General features: G+C 48.8%; 1 protein-coding gene across 1 annotated transcript in view; it reads left to right on the top strand.

Annotated features, from left to right (window-relative positions):
- AP4M1 (adaptor related protein complex 4 subunit mu 1) overlaps positions 1-19,516 on the top strand; it is a 69,966-nt gene that overhangs the window by 8,076 nt on the left and 42,374 nt on the right. The window contains exons 2-7 of the mRNA XM_040346755.1: positions 3,303-3,375; positions 7,998-8,086; positions 12,726-12,832; positions 12,915-13,011; positions 13,621-13,731; positions 13,835-13,915. Of these exons, the coding sequence (XP_040202689.1) occupies positions 3,318-3,375; positions 7,998-8,086; positions 12,726-12,832; positions 12,915-13,011; positions 13,621-13,731; positions 13,835-13,915 (543 nt within the window). The 5' untranslated portion in view covers positions 3,303-3,317. The remainder of the gene's footprint in view (positions 1-3,302; positions 3,376-7,997; positions 8,087-12,725; positions 12,833-12,914; positions 13,012-13,620; positions 13,732-13,834; positions 13,916-19,516) is intronic.

Raw genomic sequence — 19,516 nt, 5'->3', positions numbered from 1 at the left:
GCACCACCCATCCCTCTCCACAACGCAGCACCACCTATCCCTCTCCACAACGCAGCACCACCCATCCCTCTCCACAACGCAGCACCACCCACACCTAGCACCACCCATCCCTCTCCACAAAACGCAGCACCACCCATCCCTCTCCACAAAACGCAGCACCACCCATCCCTCTCCACAAAACGCAGCACCACCCATTCCTCTCCACAACGCAGCACCACCCATTCCTCTCCACAACGCAGCACCACCCATCCCTCTCCACAACGCAGCACCACCCATCCCTCTCCACAACGCAGCACCACCCATCCCTCTCCACAACGCAGCACCACCCACACCTAGCACCACCCATCCCTCTCCACAATGCAGCACCACCCATCCCTCTCCACAACACAGCACCACCCATCCCTCTCCACAACACAGAACCACCCATCCCTCTCCACAACGCAGCACCACCCACACCTAGCACCACCCATCCCTCTCCACAACTCAGCACCACCCATCCCTCTCCACAACGCAGCACCACCCATCCCTCTCCACAACGCAGCACCACCCACACCTAGCACCACCCATCCCTCTCCACAACGCAGCACCACCCATCCCTCTCCACAACGCAGCACCACCCATCCCTCTCCACAACGCACCACCACCCACACCTAGCACCACGCATCCCTCTCCACAACGCAGCACCACCCATCCCTCTCCACAACGCAGCACCACCCACACCTAGCACCACCCATCCCTCTCCACAACGCAGCACCACCCATCCCTCTCCACAACGCAGCACCACCCACACCTAGCACCACCCATCCCTCTCCACAACGCAGCACCACCCATCCCTCTCCACAACGCACCACCACCCACACCTAGCACCACGCATCCCTCTCCACAACGCAGCACCACCCATCCCTCTCCACAACGCAGCACCACCCACACCTAGCACCACCCATCCCCCCCTACAACGCAGCACCACCCATCCCTCTCCACAACGCAGCACAACCCACACCTAGCACCACCCATCCCTCTCCACAACGCAGCACCACCCATCCCTCTCCACAACGCACCACCACCCACACCTAGCACCACGCATCCCTCTCCACAACGCAGCACCACCCATCCCTCTCCACAACGCAGCACCACCCACACCTAGCACCACCCATCCCTCTCCACAACGCAGCACCACCCATCCCTCTCCACAACGCAGCACCACCCACACCTAGCACCACCCATCCCTCTCCACAAAGCAGCACCACCCATCCCTCTCCACAATGCACCACCACCCACACCTAGCACCACGCATCCCTCTCCACAACGCAGCACCACCCATCCCTATCCACAACGCACCACCACCCATCCCTCTCAATGCAGCACCACCCATCCCTCCCCACATCGCAGCACCACCCATGCCTAGCACCACCCATCCCTCCCCACATCGCAGCACCACCCACGCCTAGCCTCCCTTCTTTATTATTTAACTAAACTGTTAAATTTTACGAAATGGGTAAAAAAAAAACTAAAAAAATCGGCCACAAAAATCGGCATTATATATCGGTCATCGGCCGCCCTCCTTTCTAAATATCGGCATCAGCCATAGAAAAACCCATATCGGTCGACCTCTAGTGACGCCACTGGATGATGTCATATGACGTCGTCCCAGAACGAGATTAGCACCGTCCCTTCATCTTTTGATGGTGGCGGGAGGCAAGCAGTTAACTTTTTTGCTATCACAAGGGATGAACCATTAACATCAATGCAGTGCGATTTGGATGCAGAAAAAAAAGGAACATGTGCGAGTTTGGTGCGGTGCAAATTCAGCTCTATAGATTTCAATGGGACCAGATTTAAATCGCAATCCTGTTTTCACATTACTGCCAATCCAGCTTTTTTTTGCGTTCTATTGGCCAGACATAAAAATCACAGCTGTGACCAATCCCCTCACAAATTCGCATCAAACTTGCATTAGAATCGCACTTGACACGCAAAAATCGCACTGTGAATTTGCACTAAAAAATGTATGTAATTCGCACCGCAGCAGTGTGAACCGAGCCTCAGGCAAGGGTCAAACTTGTGTCACTGGTTGGGAATGCTTCTAAAATCGCAACGCAGCAACATGCGTGGGGGTGCCAAGGTGGGTATTTTTTTGCGCATGCCAAATCGCATGATGCTGCGGGATTGTTCATAGGATCTGTGGTAGATCACTTTTCAAAGGATGGTAGCGCAGTGGCTACCAGTTATTTAAATGGTGATAACTGTCACCTCCTCAAGACCAGATTTTTTATTTTCTTTTTACAACTTAATTGAGATCTTTTATATTTTGGGGCAGATCCACAAAAGGATTACGCCGGCGTATCTATTGATACGCCAGCGTAATTTTAAATTTCCCGCGTCATATCTGCCCCTTTGTATCCACAAAACAAGATACGACGGCATCTGGGTTAGATCCGACAGGCGTACGCCTTAGGATCTTAAATGCAATTTTTCGGCGGCCACTAGGTGGCGTTTCCGCGTCGAGTATGCAAATTAGCTATTTCCGACGATCCACGAACATACGAGTGGCCGTCGCATTTTTTTTACGTCGTTTCCGTTCGGCTTTTTCCGGCGTATAGTTAAAGCTGCTATATGGTGGCGTACTCAATGTTAAGTATGGCCGTCGTTCCCGCATTTAATTAAATTTTTTTTGCGTAAGTCGTTCGTGAATAGGAATGTGACGTAATTTACTTTCACGTCGAATCCAATGACGTCCTTGCGGCGTAATTTGTCGCAATGCACCCTGGGATATTTTAAGGACGGTGCATGCGCCGTTCAAAAAAAACGTTGTTTATGTCGGGTCACGACGTATTTGCATAGAACACGCCCCCATCACTCCCATTTGAAATTGCGCGCCCTTACGCAGCAATAGATACACTACGCCGCCGTAACTTACCGCGCAGATTCTTTGAGGATTCACAAGAAGAAAAAGTAAGTTACAGCGGCGTAGTGTATCTTAGATACGCTACGCCTGCCTAAAGATAGGCAGATCTTTGTGGATCTGCCCCTTTGTATGTAAATTTGAGCGTTTGGCTTGTAGGTGCGGCGTGGTCCCAAGGGCTGGTAAGAAAACATTAATTAGAATCCAGGTGGTTGTTATGGCCAACATACTGTAGACATTTCATATACAGTATTTATGTATATATATATATATATATATATATATATATATATATATATATATATATATATATATATATATTTATTTTAGACATATTTATTATTGAGTTTTTGCAGCAGTCTTGTAAAAGCAATCTTCTCATTGTTACTTTGTTTTCCAGGGTAAAGACTGAACCATGATCTCCCAGCTTTTCATTCTTTCCTCCAAGGGGGACCTCCTGATACACAAGGATTGTATCCTTCAGCAAAACTAACAGTATTCATTTATCCCGGGTGTGAAGTAATATACAGTAAAACCTTGGTTTAAGGCCGGGTACTCACGACCAAACATGTATGGTGAAAGCGGTCCGTCGGACCGTTTTCACCATACATGTCTGCCAGAGGGCTTCTGTACGATGGTTGTACACACCATCGTACAGAAGTCCGCGCGTAAACAATACGCGGGGCGTGTCCGCGGTGTCGCCGCGTCGATGACGCGGTGTCGCCGCGACAATGACGCGGGCGGCCCGCCTTTAAAATGCTTCCACGCATGCGTCGAAGTCATTCGACGCATGCGAGGGACGGCGGGCGCCTGGACATGTACGGTAGGTCTGTACTGACGACCGTACATGTCCGAGCGGGCAGGATTCCAGCGGACTGTTTTAAAACAAGTCCAGGAATATTTGTCCGCTGGGAAAAGGCCCGGCGGGCAAATGTTTGCTGGAATTCGGCCCGCTCGCGCCCACACACGACCAAACATGTCTGCTGAAACTGGCCTGCGGGCCAGTTTCAGCAGACATGTTTGCTCGTGAGTATGGGGCCTAAGAGTAACTTGGTTTGAGAGCATTTTGCAAGATAAGCAAAATGTTTTAATACATTTTGCCTTGATATACAAGCGATGTCTTGATATAAGAGTAGCGTCATGTCACAACTGAGTATAAAAAAAGAAGAGAGGAGACTGTAAAGCCTTGTACACACGATCGGATATCTGATGGAAGTTAATCTGATGTATTTTTTCGTCGGATATCCGATGAAGCTGAGTTTCATCAGTCTTGCCTACACACCATCGGTCAGAAATCCTACCGTGTCCAAGCGCGGTGACGTAAAACACAACGACGTGCTGAGAAAAATGAAGTTCAATGCTTCAGAGAATGCGTCGACTTGATTCTGAGCATGCGTGGATTTTTGACCGATGGACTTCCACACAGACGATCGTTTTCTTTATCCATAGGAAAATTGCAAAACATGTTCTATTTTTTTTCACCGATGGAAAACAAACCGATGGGGCCCACGCACAATCGGTTTGTCCGATGAAAACGGTCCATCGGTCTGTTTTCATCAGACAAACCGATTGTGTATACAGGGCTTAAGAGTACTTTCACACTGAGGCTCATGGTGCGCTGGCGGTAAAGCGCCGCTATTTTTGGCGGCGCTTTACCGTCGTGTTTGCCGCGATTTTTGGCCACTATCTTTGCGGTTTTAACCCCTGCTAGCGTCTGAAAAAGGGGCGTTTTGGAGGTGCAACCCCATTGAGTTCAATGGGCAGGGGCGCTATAGAAGCAGTATTTTCACCGCTCCTACCACGTCTCAAAGATGCGGCTGGCAGAACTTTTTTTAACGTCCTGCCAGCTCAATGCTCCAGTGTGAAAGCCTAAGGGCATAGAAAGGAGCTGCTCTTTCAGGGCGCATTGCAAGCACTGTTTTTAGCGCAATAGATCCTGCAAAGCGCCTCAGTGTGAAAGCAGCCTTAGTGTAGCAATATGGTTACATTTAATGAAGGTACAACATTTAGCAACTTATTGCTACACTTAGAGACGCCTCTCCTCTTTTATACCCTGTAAAAAAAAATGCTTTGATATACAAGTGCTTTGGATTACAAGCATGTTTCTGGAAGGAATTATGCTTGCAAACCAAGGTTTTACTGTACCTGAATTTTCCTTTGACTCATCACCGGGACAATTTAATTATGGGTCCCCTGTGTCCTCTTCCCTTCTTCTGCATCACTGCGGCTTTCACCATGCAGCTCCTCTCTCCTCCCCCTAGGCATCCAATACGATCGCCTGTCCTTTCAGCCAATCGGATGACGGGGTCTCAAGGCCCGCTTCCCGATTGGCCGAGAGGAGGATCAATGTGGCGATTGCGAATATTCATTCGCTATTGTCTCACAACTGGTTAGGATCACTGCACTATTTTTAGGCTCTACTGAGTTTGTAGAGGTCAATCTGCTGACAGCCTTAAAGCAGAATCAAACCCTCATATCCTTTACAGCCAATGAAGCTGCTTCCTCTGCATCATGGTGTGAATGAGGTTATCAATCCTGGGAATTCCAGGAATGTAACAGTTTTTTGAAACTGTTCAATCAATGGGTTTAGTTCCGCTTTATGATTTACTGCAGCTCAGGGGCTTTGGGATTCAGTAAGAAGAAACATAAGCAAGGCTGGCAGCAATTTACAGCACATAATAAAGTTGTTATGGGTAAAGTTCCGCTTTAAGTTTAGTTGTCATGTTATTTACCTTGCGGCTTGCCCGCAGCATTGCCTGGCGCTGCACAGCTATTCAAGCTAAAATGTCCCCACCAACCCATCTTCACAAGCACTGTGGTCCCATTTGTTCCTATGACTGAGGCTTTCTGCCATCCAGAGTGTCAGGAGCTTGGTAGAAGGCCGAGCGCAACACAACCCTGAAGGTGACACAGGTGATGTGGTGCCCACAGAAGCACGGGTTGCCTGAATGGTGGAGCTGGTTGCCAGGAACTTGGTAGGACAGGCAAAGTTACTGGAAGCAGGCGTGCTTAGGAAGTCCAGTGAATGAGGACCAGTGGAGTACTTAGAGTCAAGAGCCAGGCCAGGGGTCATTCACAGTAACAGTCCAAGATCATTGTGATCAAATTGCCAGCCAAGTCCTTTGCACAGTAGACAGGATAAGTGGAGTCCGTTAGCCAGGCCGTGATCAGATGCAGGGAGCAGGCAGGAAGAAGTCAGGTACAAGCTGAAGGGTCAAGCCGGGGAATTGGAAAGAGCAGGTCAAACAAGCCGGTTTGGTACACAGGAAATCCGATCAGCACAAGGGAAAGCCGACGATAAACCAGCGATGCGCCATTGTCAGCAGTGGTTTAAATAGGTAGTGGTGCCCCTATAACGTCGTGCGCGTGCCATTGCGCATGCACGCTCGCCTGATCACGGCGCTGCGCGTCCTGCTGGTTACGACGCTGCGCATCCTTGTGCACGTCAGTGTGCCCTTGCCGGTTCGCCATCCCTGCAGTATTGTGGCTATTTTCCTGACACAGAGGTTAAAAAAAACATATTTTTTTTTTTTGTCTAAGCAGTGTAGAAGATCACATATTTCTAAAGCAGGCCATACACGGTCGAATTTGGAACAAATTTTTTTTTCAAAATCAGAAAGTTCGTTTTTTTTTGTGATCCGATGATGCCACCATTGATTTTCGAAATTCGGCCGACCAAACCTTCATGTTGCCGGGAATATTCGTTTCTCTCTGGGGATATTCTTTTCTCTCCGGCAATATTCTTTTCTTGCACATGCGCATTTTTTTCTCTATTACATTTCTCGCACAATTCTCCCATCATTGAAAATCGTTAGTTTTTCAAAAAATTTCCAACACGTCGGATTTCTCAAATTTGTTTGCCGCACGAAAATCGGCTGTTGCTGCAGCCCACTAACGGTGCGAAATTCGTACGAAAATTCTTTGATACGATTTTCGAAAGAAAATTCTTTTGAAATTCGAACCGTGTATGGCCGCATTAAGAGGGTCTAGTATACAGCAAGGCACAGTGCCATTTATATACCATATTTGCCGGCGTATAAGACGACCTTTTGGATGCAAAAAAATGCATCCAAAGTCAGGGGTCGTCTTATACGCCAGATCTTTCTCCGTCAGGCTGCGGACATCCATGTTTCAGGCTGCGGGCATCCATGATTTAAAAGCCGCGCCTCTTCCTCAGACTGTTCCGTGATAGGCGGAACACTCATTTTCCCAGCAGGGCCTCTGTTCAGTGTTCCACCTATCACAGATGCCTTCTCATCCTCGGACGAGAGGACGTCCGTGATAGGCGGAACACTGAACAGAGGCCCCGCTGGGAAAATTAGTGTTCCGCCTATCACGGAACAGTCTGAGGAGGAGGCGCGGCTTTTGAATCATGGATGCCCGCAGCCTGAAACATGGATGTCCGCAGCAAAAAAATAAGGTATGGAGATCGTCTTGGCTGGCACAGTGGAGGCATGTGATGGACAGTGGAGGCATGTCATGGACAGTGGAGGCATGTGATAGAGAGTGGAGGCATGGAATGGCACAGTGGAGGCATGGAATGGCACAGTGGAGGCATGGAATGGCACAGTGGGGCATGGAATGGCACGGCACAGTGGGGCATGGAATGGAATGGCACAGTGGGGCATGTAATGGAATGGCACAGTGAGGCATGTAATGTAATGTAATGGCACAGTGAGATTTGAAAAATGCCTGTTTCTGTCAGCGGTTGTTCCGGCTACCCCTCAGCTTCCAGACAGACTAGTAGGAAGGGGGTAGTCTTATATGGTGAGTATATGCCAAAACCAAAAATTTTCCTGGAAAAATAGGGGGTCGTCTTATACGCCGGCAAATACGGGTATAAGGCAAATGACTCTTGGATAGGTTATAAGAGATAGGAGTGTTCACCTTTACCTGAGAATGTCAGGGAGTGGAGAACCACTTTAAATTTGAGACATATTGCCTTACCTTTTTGGCAATAAGTTTCTGTTAACAACATATTCATAAAACTTGGTTAACCTGCATTGATATTCAATGTCTGATCTGCGTTCTTCATCTGTCTGTGGTATTCCCCATGGACGTGTTTTTGCTTTATGTTCCTTACAAGTTTTCTCAGACCGCGGTTCATCCGCACACTCCAGCCTAGCTGATGGCCTTTATCTCAAGCTTTCCTCTCTTCCTTCCGACCAAGCTCCTGTGGTCATGGTGAGTTTCCTTGTATATATCCATACAGTATAAAAAATAAATCAGGATAGTAAAGGTAAGGTGCACCTCTGTGACCCGCAATAGAGATATGACCTAAAATGCTTTTGCCATACTTCTCTTTTAAGTTGAGTCTTGCAACCTCCCTAGAGACAGAAGGGGTAATTGGACTATCTCGGTATGGGTTAAACTAGGGTAAATTTAAATGGTATGAACAGGTACATAGATAAATATATAGGGCCAGATTCACAAAGACTTACGCCGACGTATCTACTGATACGCCGTCGTAAGTCCAAATGTGCGCCGTCGTATCTATGCGCTGATTCTCTAAATCAGATACGCCTGAATTGTGGCAAGATACGACCAACATAAGTCTACTACGCCGTCGTATCTTGGGTGCATATTTACGATGGCCGCAAGGAGCGCTTCCGTTGATTTACACGTCGAATATGTAAATGACTTAGATACGCCGATTCACGAACGTACTTGCGCCCGTCGCAGTAAGCTACGCCGTTTACGTAAGGCGTACGTCCGGCATAAAGATAAAACACCTCTATAGGTGGCGCAACCCATGCAAGGTATGGACGACGGAACAGCCGTCGTATTTTACGTCGTTTACGTAAGTCGTACGTGAATGGGGCTGGCCGTAGGTTACGTTCACGTCGAAAACATTGAGCCGACGTATCTAAGGCCCCGTACACACGACCGGATCGATCCGCTGGGATTGATCCGCGGATCAGTTCCAGCAGATAGATCCGGTCGTGTGTACGGCCTAGCGGACATTTTCAGGCGGATAAAAATCTAGCCGACGGATTTTCAGCGGATAAAAATTTCTTAGCATGCTAAGAAATCTATCCGCTGGAATCCAGTCCAGCGGACTGATCCGGTCGTCTGTACAGACTCACCGGATCAGTCCGTCCGCTCCCATCCCTCGCATGCGTCGTAATGATTCGACGCATGCGTGGAAGTATTTACCTTCCAGGGTCGCGCACGTCGCCGCGTCATGTCACCGCAGATGTATTCCGCGGGGATTTCGATCTGATGGTGTGTACAGCCATCAGATCAATATCCGCCAGAGGATTTATCCGCTGGAAACGGTCCGGCGGACCGTTTCCAGCGGAAATCCTCTCGTGTGTACAAGGCCTTAGGGAGTATATGCGACGTGATTCTGAGCATGCGTGCGCATGCGCCGTTCGTTTGGGAATTCATTTACATGGGGTCACGGCTAATTTTAATACAACACGCCCACTACCTTCCTAATTTGAATTAGGCGGGCTTACGCCGGCCCATTTACGCTACGCCGCCGTAACTTTGGGAGCAAGTGCTTTGTGAATACTGCTCTTGCCTCTCAGAGTTACGTCGGCGTAGCGCATATGAGATGTGCTACGCCGGGACAAAGATACGCCGCTGTACCTGAATCTGGCCCATATAGTTTATTAATACAAATTCAATAAAAAACAACATATAATCAAGTACAGATTAAAAAGCATGGTGACCATCCATGTATATCACCAATATAATAGTCCCCAAAGGGGGAGGATCCCTTCTCAACTAGCTTCACGGTCTGATGCCGCTTCTTCAGGAGAACATCTGTAATATGATTGACAAGTGATGAATAACAATAAGTTTGACAAAGGTTATAATACAATATCATACAGTAATAACAATCTTATGCCGGGTACACACGACTGTTTTTCATGACGAGAAAAATGCAATTTTTTAAATTGGTCATTAAAAACGATCGTGTGTATGCTCCTGAGCATTTTTCTCGACGAGAAAAATGGGCATTAAAAATTTAGAACCTGCTCTATTGTAGTGTGTAGGCTTTAACGACAGGGGAAAAAAAACGTGCATGCTCAGAAGCAAGTTATGAGAAGGGAAATTTGCATAATCAGCCCAAAGGGTGGCGCCAATCGAATGGAACTTCCCCTTTATAGTGCCGTTGTACGTCACCGCGCTTTGCTCAAGCATTTTTTTTTCACGATCGTGTGTATGCAGGGCTGTCTTGACAAGAATCACGTCGAGAAAAACATAGTTTTTTCCTTGACATGAAAAACGGTTGTGTGCACGCGGCATTACTCTTGTATTAAGAGAGGTATGGACTCCAGAGAGAGAGAAAGAGAGATATAATTTTGCACCCCTGTACAAATCATTAGTAAGACTTTATCTGGAATATGCAGTTCAGTTTTGGGCCCCAGTTCTCAAAAAGGATATCGGGGAACTGGAGACAGTGCAGAGAAGGGCAACCAAACTGATAAGAGGCATGGAGGAGCTCAGCTATGAGGAAAGATTAGAGGAACTGAATTTGATCACTCTTGGGAAGAGGAGATTAAGGGGGGGATATAATCAACATGTACAAATATATAAGGGGTCCATATAGTGAACTTGGTGTTGAGTTATTTACTTTACAGTCAACACAGGGGACACTCTTTACATCTAGAGGAAAAGAGATTTAGGGCTAGATTCAGTAAGAATTTACGCCGGCGTATCTATAGATACGCCGCGTAAATTCAAAGCTGCGCCGGCGTATCTTCTTTCTGTATTCAGAAAGCAAGATACGCCAACATTAGCCTAAGATCCGACTGGCGTAAGTCTCTTACACCGTCGTATCTTAGGGTGCATATTTACGCTGGCCGCTAGGTGGCGCTTCCGTTGTTTTTGGCGTAGAATATGCAAATGACCTAGATACGCCGATTCACAAACGTACGTACGCCCGGCGCTATTTTGTTACGTCGTTTACGTTAGGCTTTTTCGGCGTAAGGTTGCTCCTGCTATTATGAGGCGTACGCAATGTTAAGTATGGACGTCGTTCCCGCGTCTAATTTTTTACGTCGTTTGCGTAAGTCGTTCGCGAATAGGGCTGGACGTAATTTACGTTTACGCTGAAAGCAATGACGATTTGCGGCGGAATTTCGAGCATGCGCACTGGGATTCTTTCATGAACGGCGCATGCGCCGTTCGTAAAAAACGTAAAATACGCGGGGTCACCATTAATTTAAATAAAACATGCCCACATCATCGCCATTTGAATTAGGCGGGCTTACGCCGGCCGACATACGTTACGCCGCCGTAACTCAGGGCGCAAGTTCTTTATGAATACGAAACTTGCGCCCTAATTTACGGCGGCGTAACGTATCGGAGATACATTATGCCCGCACTAAATTACGCAGGGCTACCTGAATCTAGCCCTTAATCTCCAAATAAGGAAAGGTTTCTTCACAGTAAGAGCTGTGCAAATGTGGAACAGACTCCCTCCAGAGGTGGTTCTGGCCAGCTCAGTAGATTGCTTTAAGAAAGTCCTGGATTCTTTCCTAAATGTACAGAATATAACTGGATACTAACATTTATAGGTAATGTTGATCTGGGGAAAATCTGATCTCGTGGGATCAGGAAGGAATTTTTTCCCCTGCTGTAGCAAATTGGATCATTCTCTGCTGGGGGGTTTCACCTTCCTCTGGATCAACTGTGGGTATATTGGATTGTACAATATTTTTTTTTTTTTTTTTACTTCATGGTTGAACTAGATGGACTTGTGTCTTTTTTCAACCTGGCTAACTATGTAACTTATCAACCATATTACAGATGTTCTCCTGACGAAGCGGCATTAGACCACGAAACTAGTTGACATGTTATCCATGATCAACTATCTCACTGTGATATCCCCCCCCCCTTTGGGGACTATTATACTGGCGATATACATGGATGGTCACCATGCTTTTGTACTTGATTATATGTTGTTTTTTATTGAATTTGTATTAATAAACTCTATTAGCCAGATTAACGTATGGCGACGTATCTTTATGCCGGCGTAGAGCATCCCATTTGCACTACGCCGACGTAACATAGAGAGGCAAGTACTGTATTCACAAAGCACTTGCTCCCCAACTTACGTCGGCGTAGCGCAAATGGCCCGGCGTAACCCCGCCTAATTCAAAGTAGGCATGTAGTGGGCGGGCTTCATTTAAATTAACCGTGACCCATGTAAATGAGGGCCGTCGGTACGGCGCATGTTGAGAATCACGTCGCAAATACTCCCTACATAACGACGTCGGCTCAATGCTTTCGACGTGAACGTAACCTACGCCCAGCCCCATTCACGTACGCTTACGCAAACAACGTAAAATACGACGGCTGTTCCGTCGTCCATACCTTGCATGGGCTGTGCCATCTTTTTGGTGGTTTATATTTACGCCGGCGTATCTCTTATGTAAACGGCATATCTTACTGCGACGGGCGTACGTACGTTCGTAAATCGGCATATCTTGCTCATTTACATATTCAACGCGTTAATCCACGTACACGCCCCTAGTGGCCAGCGTAAATATGCACATAAGATACGACGGCGTAGGAGACTTACGTCGGTCGTATCTTGGCCAAATTTAAGCGTATCTGGTTTCCAGAATACGCTTAAATATACGGCGGCGCGCATTCGGACTTACGACGGCGTATCTACTGATACGCCGTCGTAAGTCTTACTGAATCTGGATACATATTTTTCTATGTACTTGTTCATATTATTTCAATTGACCCTGGTTTAACCCGTACCGAGATAGTCCAATTGCCCCTTCTGTCCCTAGGGAGGTTGGGGACCAAGCCCCCGATCCTTATATATCCAATTAACTTTGTCTTCCATTTCCTCTAGGAACATGAGGGATGCCACTTTATTCACACTCGACATCAAGGTCTATACTTTGTCATAAACATCGGTTCCAGTGACTCTCCCTTTATGTATATTGATTTCCTGAACCGGTGGGTTTTTTGCCAATCAGTGCTTTCTAAATTGATTTAGGATGGATTGAAAGCTAACCTATCCCTCTCTCTTTGGTCCCAGGCTGGCTTCCCTGATTCGTGATTATTGTGGGGACCTTAGTGAGTCTGTGGTCCGGCTCAACTTCGCTCTCATCTATGAGCTGCTGGATGAGGTTCTGGTAAGTGGGCGTCTAGTGTTTTTTTTTTTTCTAAGTGTAGTTCTCTGTCAGGAAATGTATATAATCAGTGTTTGTGGAATGTGAACCACTGGTGAAATATCTGCTCCTCCTGTGCTGGGTCATGCACCTTGGGATTTAGATCTAGTTACTTTTCCGGATACTCGCCTAGGCCTTGATGTCTTCTGGGAAACCTGAGGATCCCAAATCTCACAAGAATGCACTCCAGAACGAGAAGCAATATCTCTGCTCTTCATTCATTGATAGTAGTGCAGCCATTGGCTCCCACTACTGTCAATCAAATCCAATGATTCGGGCACCGGGCCAAGTCATACACATGGCGGCTATGGACGCAGAGTGTGTGACACGGGAGCGTGCCCGCAGGGTAACCCCCTCGGGGGAGAGCTGCCCAGAGGGGGTTATCTATTTCGGAGGGGAGCCGTGAGAGCCGCCATGGGCATTAAAGTAAACCTACTGCATCTCCTTGCATGCGCAGCACAGGTTCACTTTAGATCATTACCTTCTACCTAGGTCTGCCTACCTTAAATCATACCTTATAGGAGTCACATTAGATGTGCATACCTCTAGGTTGATTGTACTTTCCCTACACAGGATTATGGGTACATCCAGACGACATCAACAGACATGCTGAAGAATTTCATCCAGAGTGATCCTGTTGTCATTAAACCATTTAATCTGCTGGATCTGAGCAGTGTGGGGCTGGTAAGAATCTGCGGTATTCACTCACTGTTCACTGTACAATGGCATCTCAAGGACTTTTATTTTTTTCACCCATCTTCTCTTGTTCTTCTCTACCTATCCTCAGTTTGGAGCCGAGACTCAACAAAGCAAGGTGGCTCCAAGTTCAGCTTCCAGTCGGCCTGTCCTCTCCTCACGACATCAGCTGGTGAGTTTAGTTTATATAACCCAACCTTTCTGAACCAGGGTTCCTCTGTATTTAAACAAGTTTAGAAAAACTGATCCAACCTGATGATCCTAAAGCAGGGGTCTCCAAACTTTCTAAACAAAGAGCCAGTTTACTGTCTGGACTGTGGCCAGTGGGAGCAATGATCCATCTTTGGTATTAGGGGAGAAATAGTGCCCCATCTTTGGTGTCAGTGGGAGGAATAGTGCCCATCGGTGTCAGTGGGAGGAATAGTGCCCATCGTTGGTGTCAGTGGGAGGAATAGTGCCCATCATTGGTGTCAGTGGGAGGAATAGTGCCCATCGTTGATGTCAGTGGGAGGAATAGTGCCCATCGTTGGTGTCAGTGGGAGGAATAGTGCCCATTGTCGGTGTTAGTGGGAGAAATAGTGCCCTTTGTTGGTGTCAGTGGGAGGAATAGTGCCCCATCATTGGTGTCAGTGGGAGGAATAGTGCCCCATCAATGGTGTCAGTGGGAGGAATAGTGCCCATCATTGGTGTCAGTGGGAGGAATAAGGCCCATAAATGGTGTCAGTGGGAGGGATAAGGCCCATCATTGGTGACAGTGGGAGGAATAGTGCCCATCATTGGTGTCAGTGGGAGGAATAGTGCCCATCATTGGTGTGAGTGGAAGGAATAGTGCCCATCATTGGTGTCAGTGGGAGGAATAGTGCCCATCATGGGGCGTAGCATAAGGGGTTGCAGGGGTCACAATCGCAACCCCACCCCTAGATCTAGGGGGCCCCTGCAGCCTCCCTGTCATATTATCATATCCTCCACAAAGTCCAGCTCCGATCTGCCCAAGGGCCCCACAGCCACTCTCCTTTACTGGGCTTCCACTTTGCCTTCTACGGTCCACACCTCTCCGTTCTCATTGGCTGGGGACAAGCTGTGAGACATTTCCTGAATGGAGAGGAGCACAGGGTGAGAACAGCCCAGGGGCCAGGTCAACTTTTACATCGGGGCCCACAAGCTTCAAGCTACGCCTCTGGTGCCCATGATTGGTGTCAGTGGGTGGAATAGTGCCCCACCCACCATTGGAGCACAGGTGTGTGAGGAGGAAGGTGTGTCGGAAGCTGCTGTGTGAGAAGGGAGTTGCCTGGAAATCTATCCCAGCTCTCCTGGCCCCTTTCTGGGGAAGCCATGGAGGGCAGTGGGGCCTCCCCTGCTGGAGGCTCTCAGCCATCTCCTGGGCCATCTGCTGACATGTCTGCCCCTCTACAAGCCTCAGCTGGTGATCTCTCTGCCCCTGGTGTGGATGAAGGATCGGAGGCCATTCGGGAGCGAGTGGTGGCCGGCATAAAAGTCCTAAACCGGGAGAGGGATAAGCTGTACAAGCTACGTGCGGAGCTGAAGCGCCTGCGAAGGCAACGTGAAGGTTTACATAGCCAGAAACGCGGATCCATGGATCCAGAGATCCAATTGGCCAAGGTCCGTGTGGACCACCAGGAGACCATCGTGGCCATAATGGAAGGAAGAGATGGTCCTTTCAAGGAAAAGTTCTGCAACGACAAGAGGTTTGCAAAAGTGACAAAGATGGAGGTGGAGGAGGAGGAGACCCCCAGTTCTGACCCCCTGCCCCCCCAGGGAGAGGTAAGCACCCCAATGCCTTCCCAGGACTCAGGAGGCATGTTGAGGGTGATCCAGGTAATGGAGTCTCCTGTGCGGGGGGATCGGATGGTTTTTAATGATGAAGATATTGCAGATGGTGTACCTGATAAAGTGAAGGCAGCTAAGCCCCATGTTGTGGATAAGACTGTGTATGTACCATCAATGACTGATAATGTGCCTAATAATAAGACTGCCAGTCCTGTATGCAGTAATAATGTGCATGCTGAGGCTGCAATGCAGCAAGAGACACGTTTAAAAAATGACATTCCTGTGAAGGAACTGCAAGTCCCAGCAGAACCCATTAACCCTCCTGATGCTGAGACCAAAGCTGATTGCCCCACTGCTGGTCTGGACTCCACAGCGCAGCATCAGGCGACGGCCGGTACTGCAACAGAAACTATAATTATACCTGATGGGAATGTGTGTGTGGCTGATAATAATCATCCCAGTTCAGGTGGGATGGACAATGGTCCCAGTTCAGGTGGGATGGACAATGGTCCCATTTCAGGTGGGATGGACAATGGTCCCATTTCAGGTGGCATGGACAATACTAACTCTGTTCATGCAGATAAAGTGACTTCAGTGTGGGGTCTTGGCCCCAATAAACCCACTTTCGCTCAGGTGGTACGCTCTGTCCCTGGCAGCTCCGCCCCCAAGCAGGGTTTTCCTCTACGAGCTACCACCTCGACCCCCCCGGGATATGGTCTTGGGTCTCTGGCTTCTGCTGGGGGCCCAAGACGTAATGTTGTCATCTTGAAATGGGAAGGTGGTGCAGTCCCCCCTGCAAGGCGTGCAGTGGTGGATTTAATTCTAGAAATGGGTTTTGGGGTTAACGATCTCTATGCTTTTATTCATGTGTCAGGGACGCGAGAGTATACAGTCAGTTTCACCAAGCCAGAGGGTCTTGACCTGTTCTGGGAACGATATGAGGCCCGGTGCAGGTCAAGACCCGAATGGGAGAGTCTGGCCCCAGTTGCGATTTCGCAGCAGTCAACAGTAAAAAAGATCACTATCATCCTCACCAATGAGAGCGTCCCTGCCAGGGATCTGGAGGTCTGGTTGAGGAACTACGGGGAGGTTTTGACCAAACCCAATAAAATATTAGACGAGCGTAACATCTGGACTGGGGGATGGTCGGTAACAGTCAGGCTGGCCAGGGATGGAAATGTTGTCCGTCACCTGCCCTCCTCGGCTTTCATAGGGAGGGATAGGATGACCGTCTTCTACCCTGGTCAGCCGAAGCTGTGCCACCGCTGTGGAGAGAGGGGGCACCTTAGCTCCTCCTGTTCGGCCTTGATATGCTCAGTGTGTCGGGGTCAGGGTCATATGGCCAAGGACTGCACCCAGAAAATCAGGTGCAACCTGTGCCTGCGACTTGGCCACCCTTATAGCAGATGCCCTGAGGCCTGGCACAATATGGAGAAGGAGGTAGTGGATGAGATGTCAAGGCTGGACAGGATGGAGGGGGAGGCCCCTGGTGTACCATCCTCCGCTGCGGTGACCGACCCCCCTGGTCCTGCTCAGGATCCCTCCCCAGTTTCCTCCCCAGTTTCCTGCCCAGTTCCTGTGACCACCCCTTCTGTGTCTGTAAGTACTCCTTCTGTATCTGTGTCCCCCCAGCCTACTGTACCCGCTCCTCTTGTGTCAGAACCTTCCAAGTCTGTGCCCCCTGAGTCAGTTACCCCCCAGAAGTCTATCCCTGTTAAGTCGGATTTACCCCCCCCACCAGGAGTGGTAGCGGGTACTAAAAAGGTCGCTTCAAAGAAAAAAACAAGAGATGAGGGCATCTCTGAGGCTGACCTCAAGTACCTGGAGGAGAGAAGGAAGGTTGGGCGGCGGAAGAAGCAGGCGGTGAGGACGGAACGGGGGCGGGAAGCTCTGGTGCCTGTCTCCACCCGTCGTAGGTCCACTAGGTGGGACATTTCCTCATCTGGCGCTTCTTCAGAGCTGAGCTCTGATTCAGAGATGGAGTTGGAGGCGGCCTCAAGAAAGAGGGAGGCTTCTGGTGATGAGCAGCAGAGGGGAGCTAAGAAGCAATCCACCCAATAACCCAAATGGCGGTTCCCCCTCCGTTAAAAGTGGCGACAATAAATGTCGCCAGCATTAAGTCAGTGAGAGCTCGTTCTATGGCCTTCTTTTTGTTCAGCCAATTAGATGCTGAAATTTTATTTTTGCAAGAGACTAGGCTCACCTCCTTGGCAGATATTCATATGGCCAAGAGAGAGTGGAGGTATGGTCCATCTTACTGGTCTCTTGCGGCCGAGCCTTGTGGCGGTGTTGTTTAAAACCGGCATGGTAACTGTCCGGCGGGTTATTGAGGTGGAGATTGGGAGATGTATGGTCTTAGACGTCCTTGTGGGAGGGCAGGACCTGCGCCTAATTAATATCTATGGGCCGCACACAAAGTGGGACAGGAAATGCCTTTTTACAAGGATCAAGCCATTTCTTTTTACATCCCGGCAAGTGGTCTTTGGAGGTGACTTTAATACAGTAACTAGGCCCAAGGACAGGAAGGCCTTCAAGGACAGGCTGGGATATGATAGCGTTTTTTTAAATAGTATGGTTAGGGATGCTGGTCTTGTGGATGTGCACATTGCGCACCTCCCGGATGACACCGGGTTCACCTTTCATCGTGGTAATAGTCAGAGTAGGATAGACAGGTTTTTTTTGAAGGAGGCCTCTGCTTTCTCACCCCCAGTGGTGCAGGCAGTAGAGTTCTCTGATCACTGTATGCTATCTGTGGCCCTGAATGCTTCAGACGCCCCTCAGAGGGGAAAGGGCATCTGGAGATTGAATTCGACTCTACTCAAGGAAGAACATGTTAGACAATCCTTTGAGGAATTCTTTCAGGCACAGGTGACCCTCCTGGACTTTTGTAGCAGCAAGGCTGAGTGGTGGGAGCTGACCAAAAAGAGGATCGCTGGATTCTTCAGAGGCCTAGCCAATAGAACACAGTTTAATAAATACATGACCTACCAACGTTTGCGGAGGAAGCTGGATATTCTTGTCTCGAGAGGAGGAGATCCTGGGGCAATCTCCGAAGTGAAACTCCTTCTCAGGAAGTGTCAATATGACCGGCATGCCTCTTTGGTTCTGGAGAGGGACTATGGGAAGTACCACTCGCCTGACCCTTACCAGAACTGCAAACAAGGTGTAGCTGTTAAAGCGGTCGTTGGCCTTAAGGACAGTACAGGTTCCGTGACAAAGTCCAGGTCAGGGATTCTGGAGGTCGTGAGGTCCTTTTATGCCGACCTTCTTGGAAGGAAAGAGCTTGACCGTGACAAGATGGAAAGCTTTTTGGACTCTACTCCAGGTCTAAATGGTGGAGATGTTCCATTGATGAATTTGACAGAGGAGATCACAGTTGAAGAGGTGATGAGGGCAATTGAACAGCTTGCCATCAAAAAGTCACCCGGACCGGATGGCTTGACGGCTGAGTTTTACAAAGCCTTTAAGTCTATCCTGGCCCCACATTTGGTAGAGGTTTTTAACAGTTGTCTTGCTGAGGGGGTGCTTTCCCCTTCCATGAGGCACTCGGCTGTGATTCTTCTGTCAAAGGGTAAAGATCCTTCGATGATTGAGAATTGGCGCCCCATCAGCCTTCTTAATGTCGATAGAAAGATACTGGCGAAGATATTTTTCTGGCGCCTGTCGTCAGTAGCGGAGTCTTTGCTTTCTCGCCATCAGCACTGTTCTGTCCAGGGTAGGAGCACCTTCACAGCGGTGTTAGCTGTCCGGGAGGCCTTGGAGCGGTGCAGGGCTGCAGGCTGGGGAAAGTACTTGCTGACATTGGATCAGGCAAAGGCTTTTGATCGTGTTAACCATGAGTACCTGTGGTTGCTCCTTAGTAAGTACGGTCTGCCGGGTGGTTTTGTTGATTGGCTGAAAGTCTTGTATAAGGGGGCAGAAAGCTTCCCTCTTGTTAATGGTTGGGTTGGGCAGTCCTTTGAGGTTGGCTCCGGGGTGCGCCAGG

The sequence above is a fragment of the Rana temporaria genome, chromosome 3 (assembly GCF_905171775.1).
Source record: "Rana temporaria chromosome 3, aRanTem1.1, whole genome shotgun sequence".
NCBI classification, from domain to species: domain Eukaryota; kingdom Metazoa; phylum Chordata; class Amphibia; order Anura; family Ranidae; genus Rana; species Rana temporaria.
This window is presented reverse-complemented; position numbering and strand designations above follow the sequence as displayed.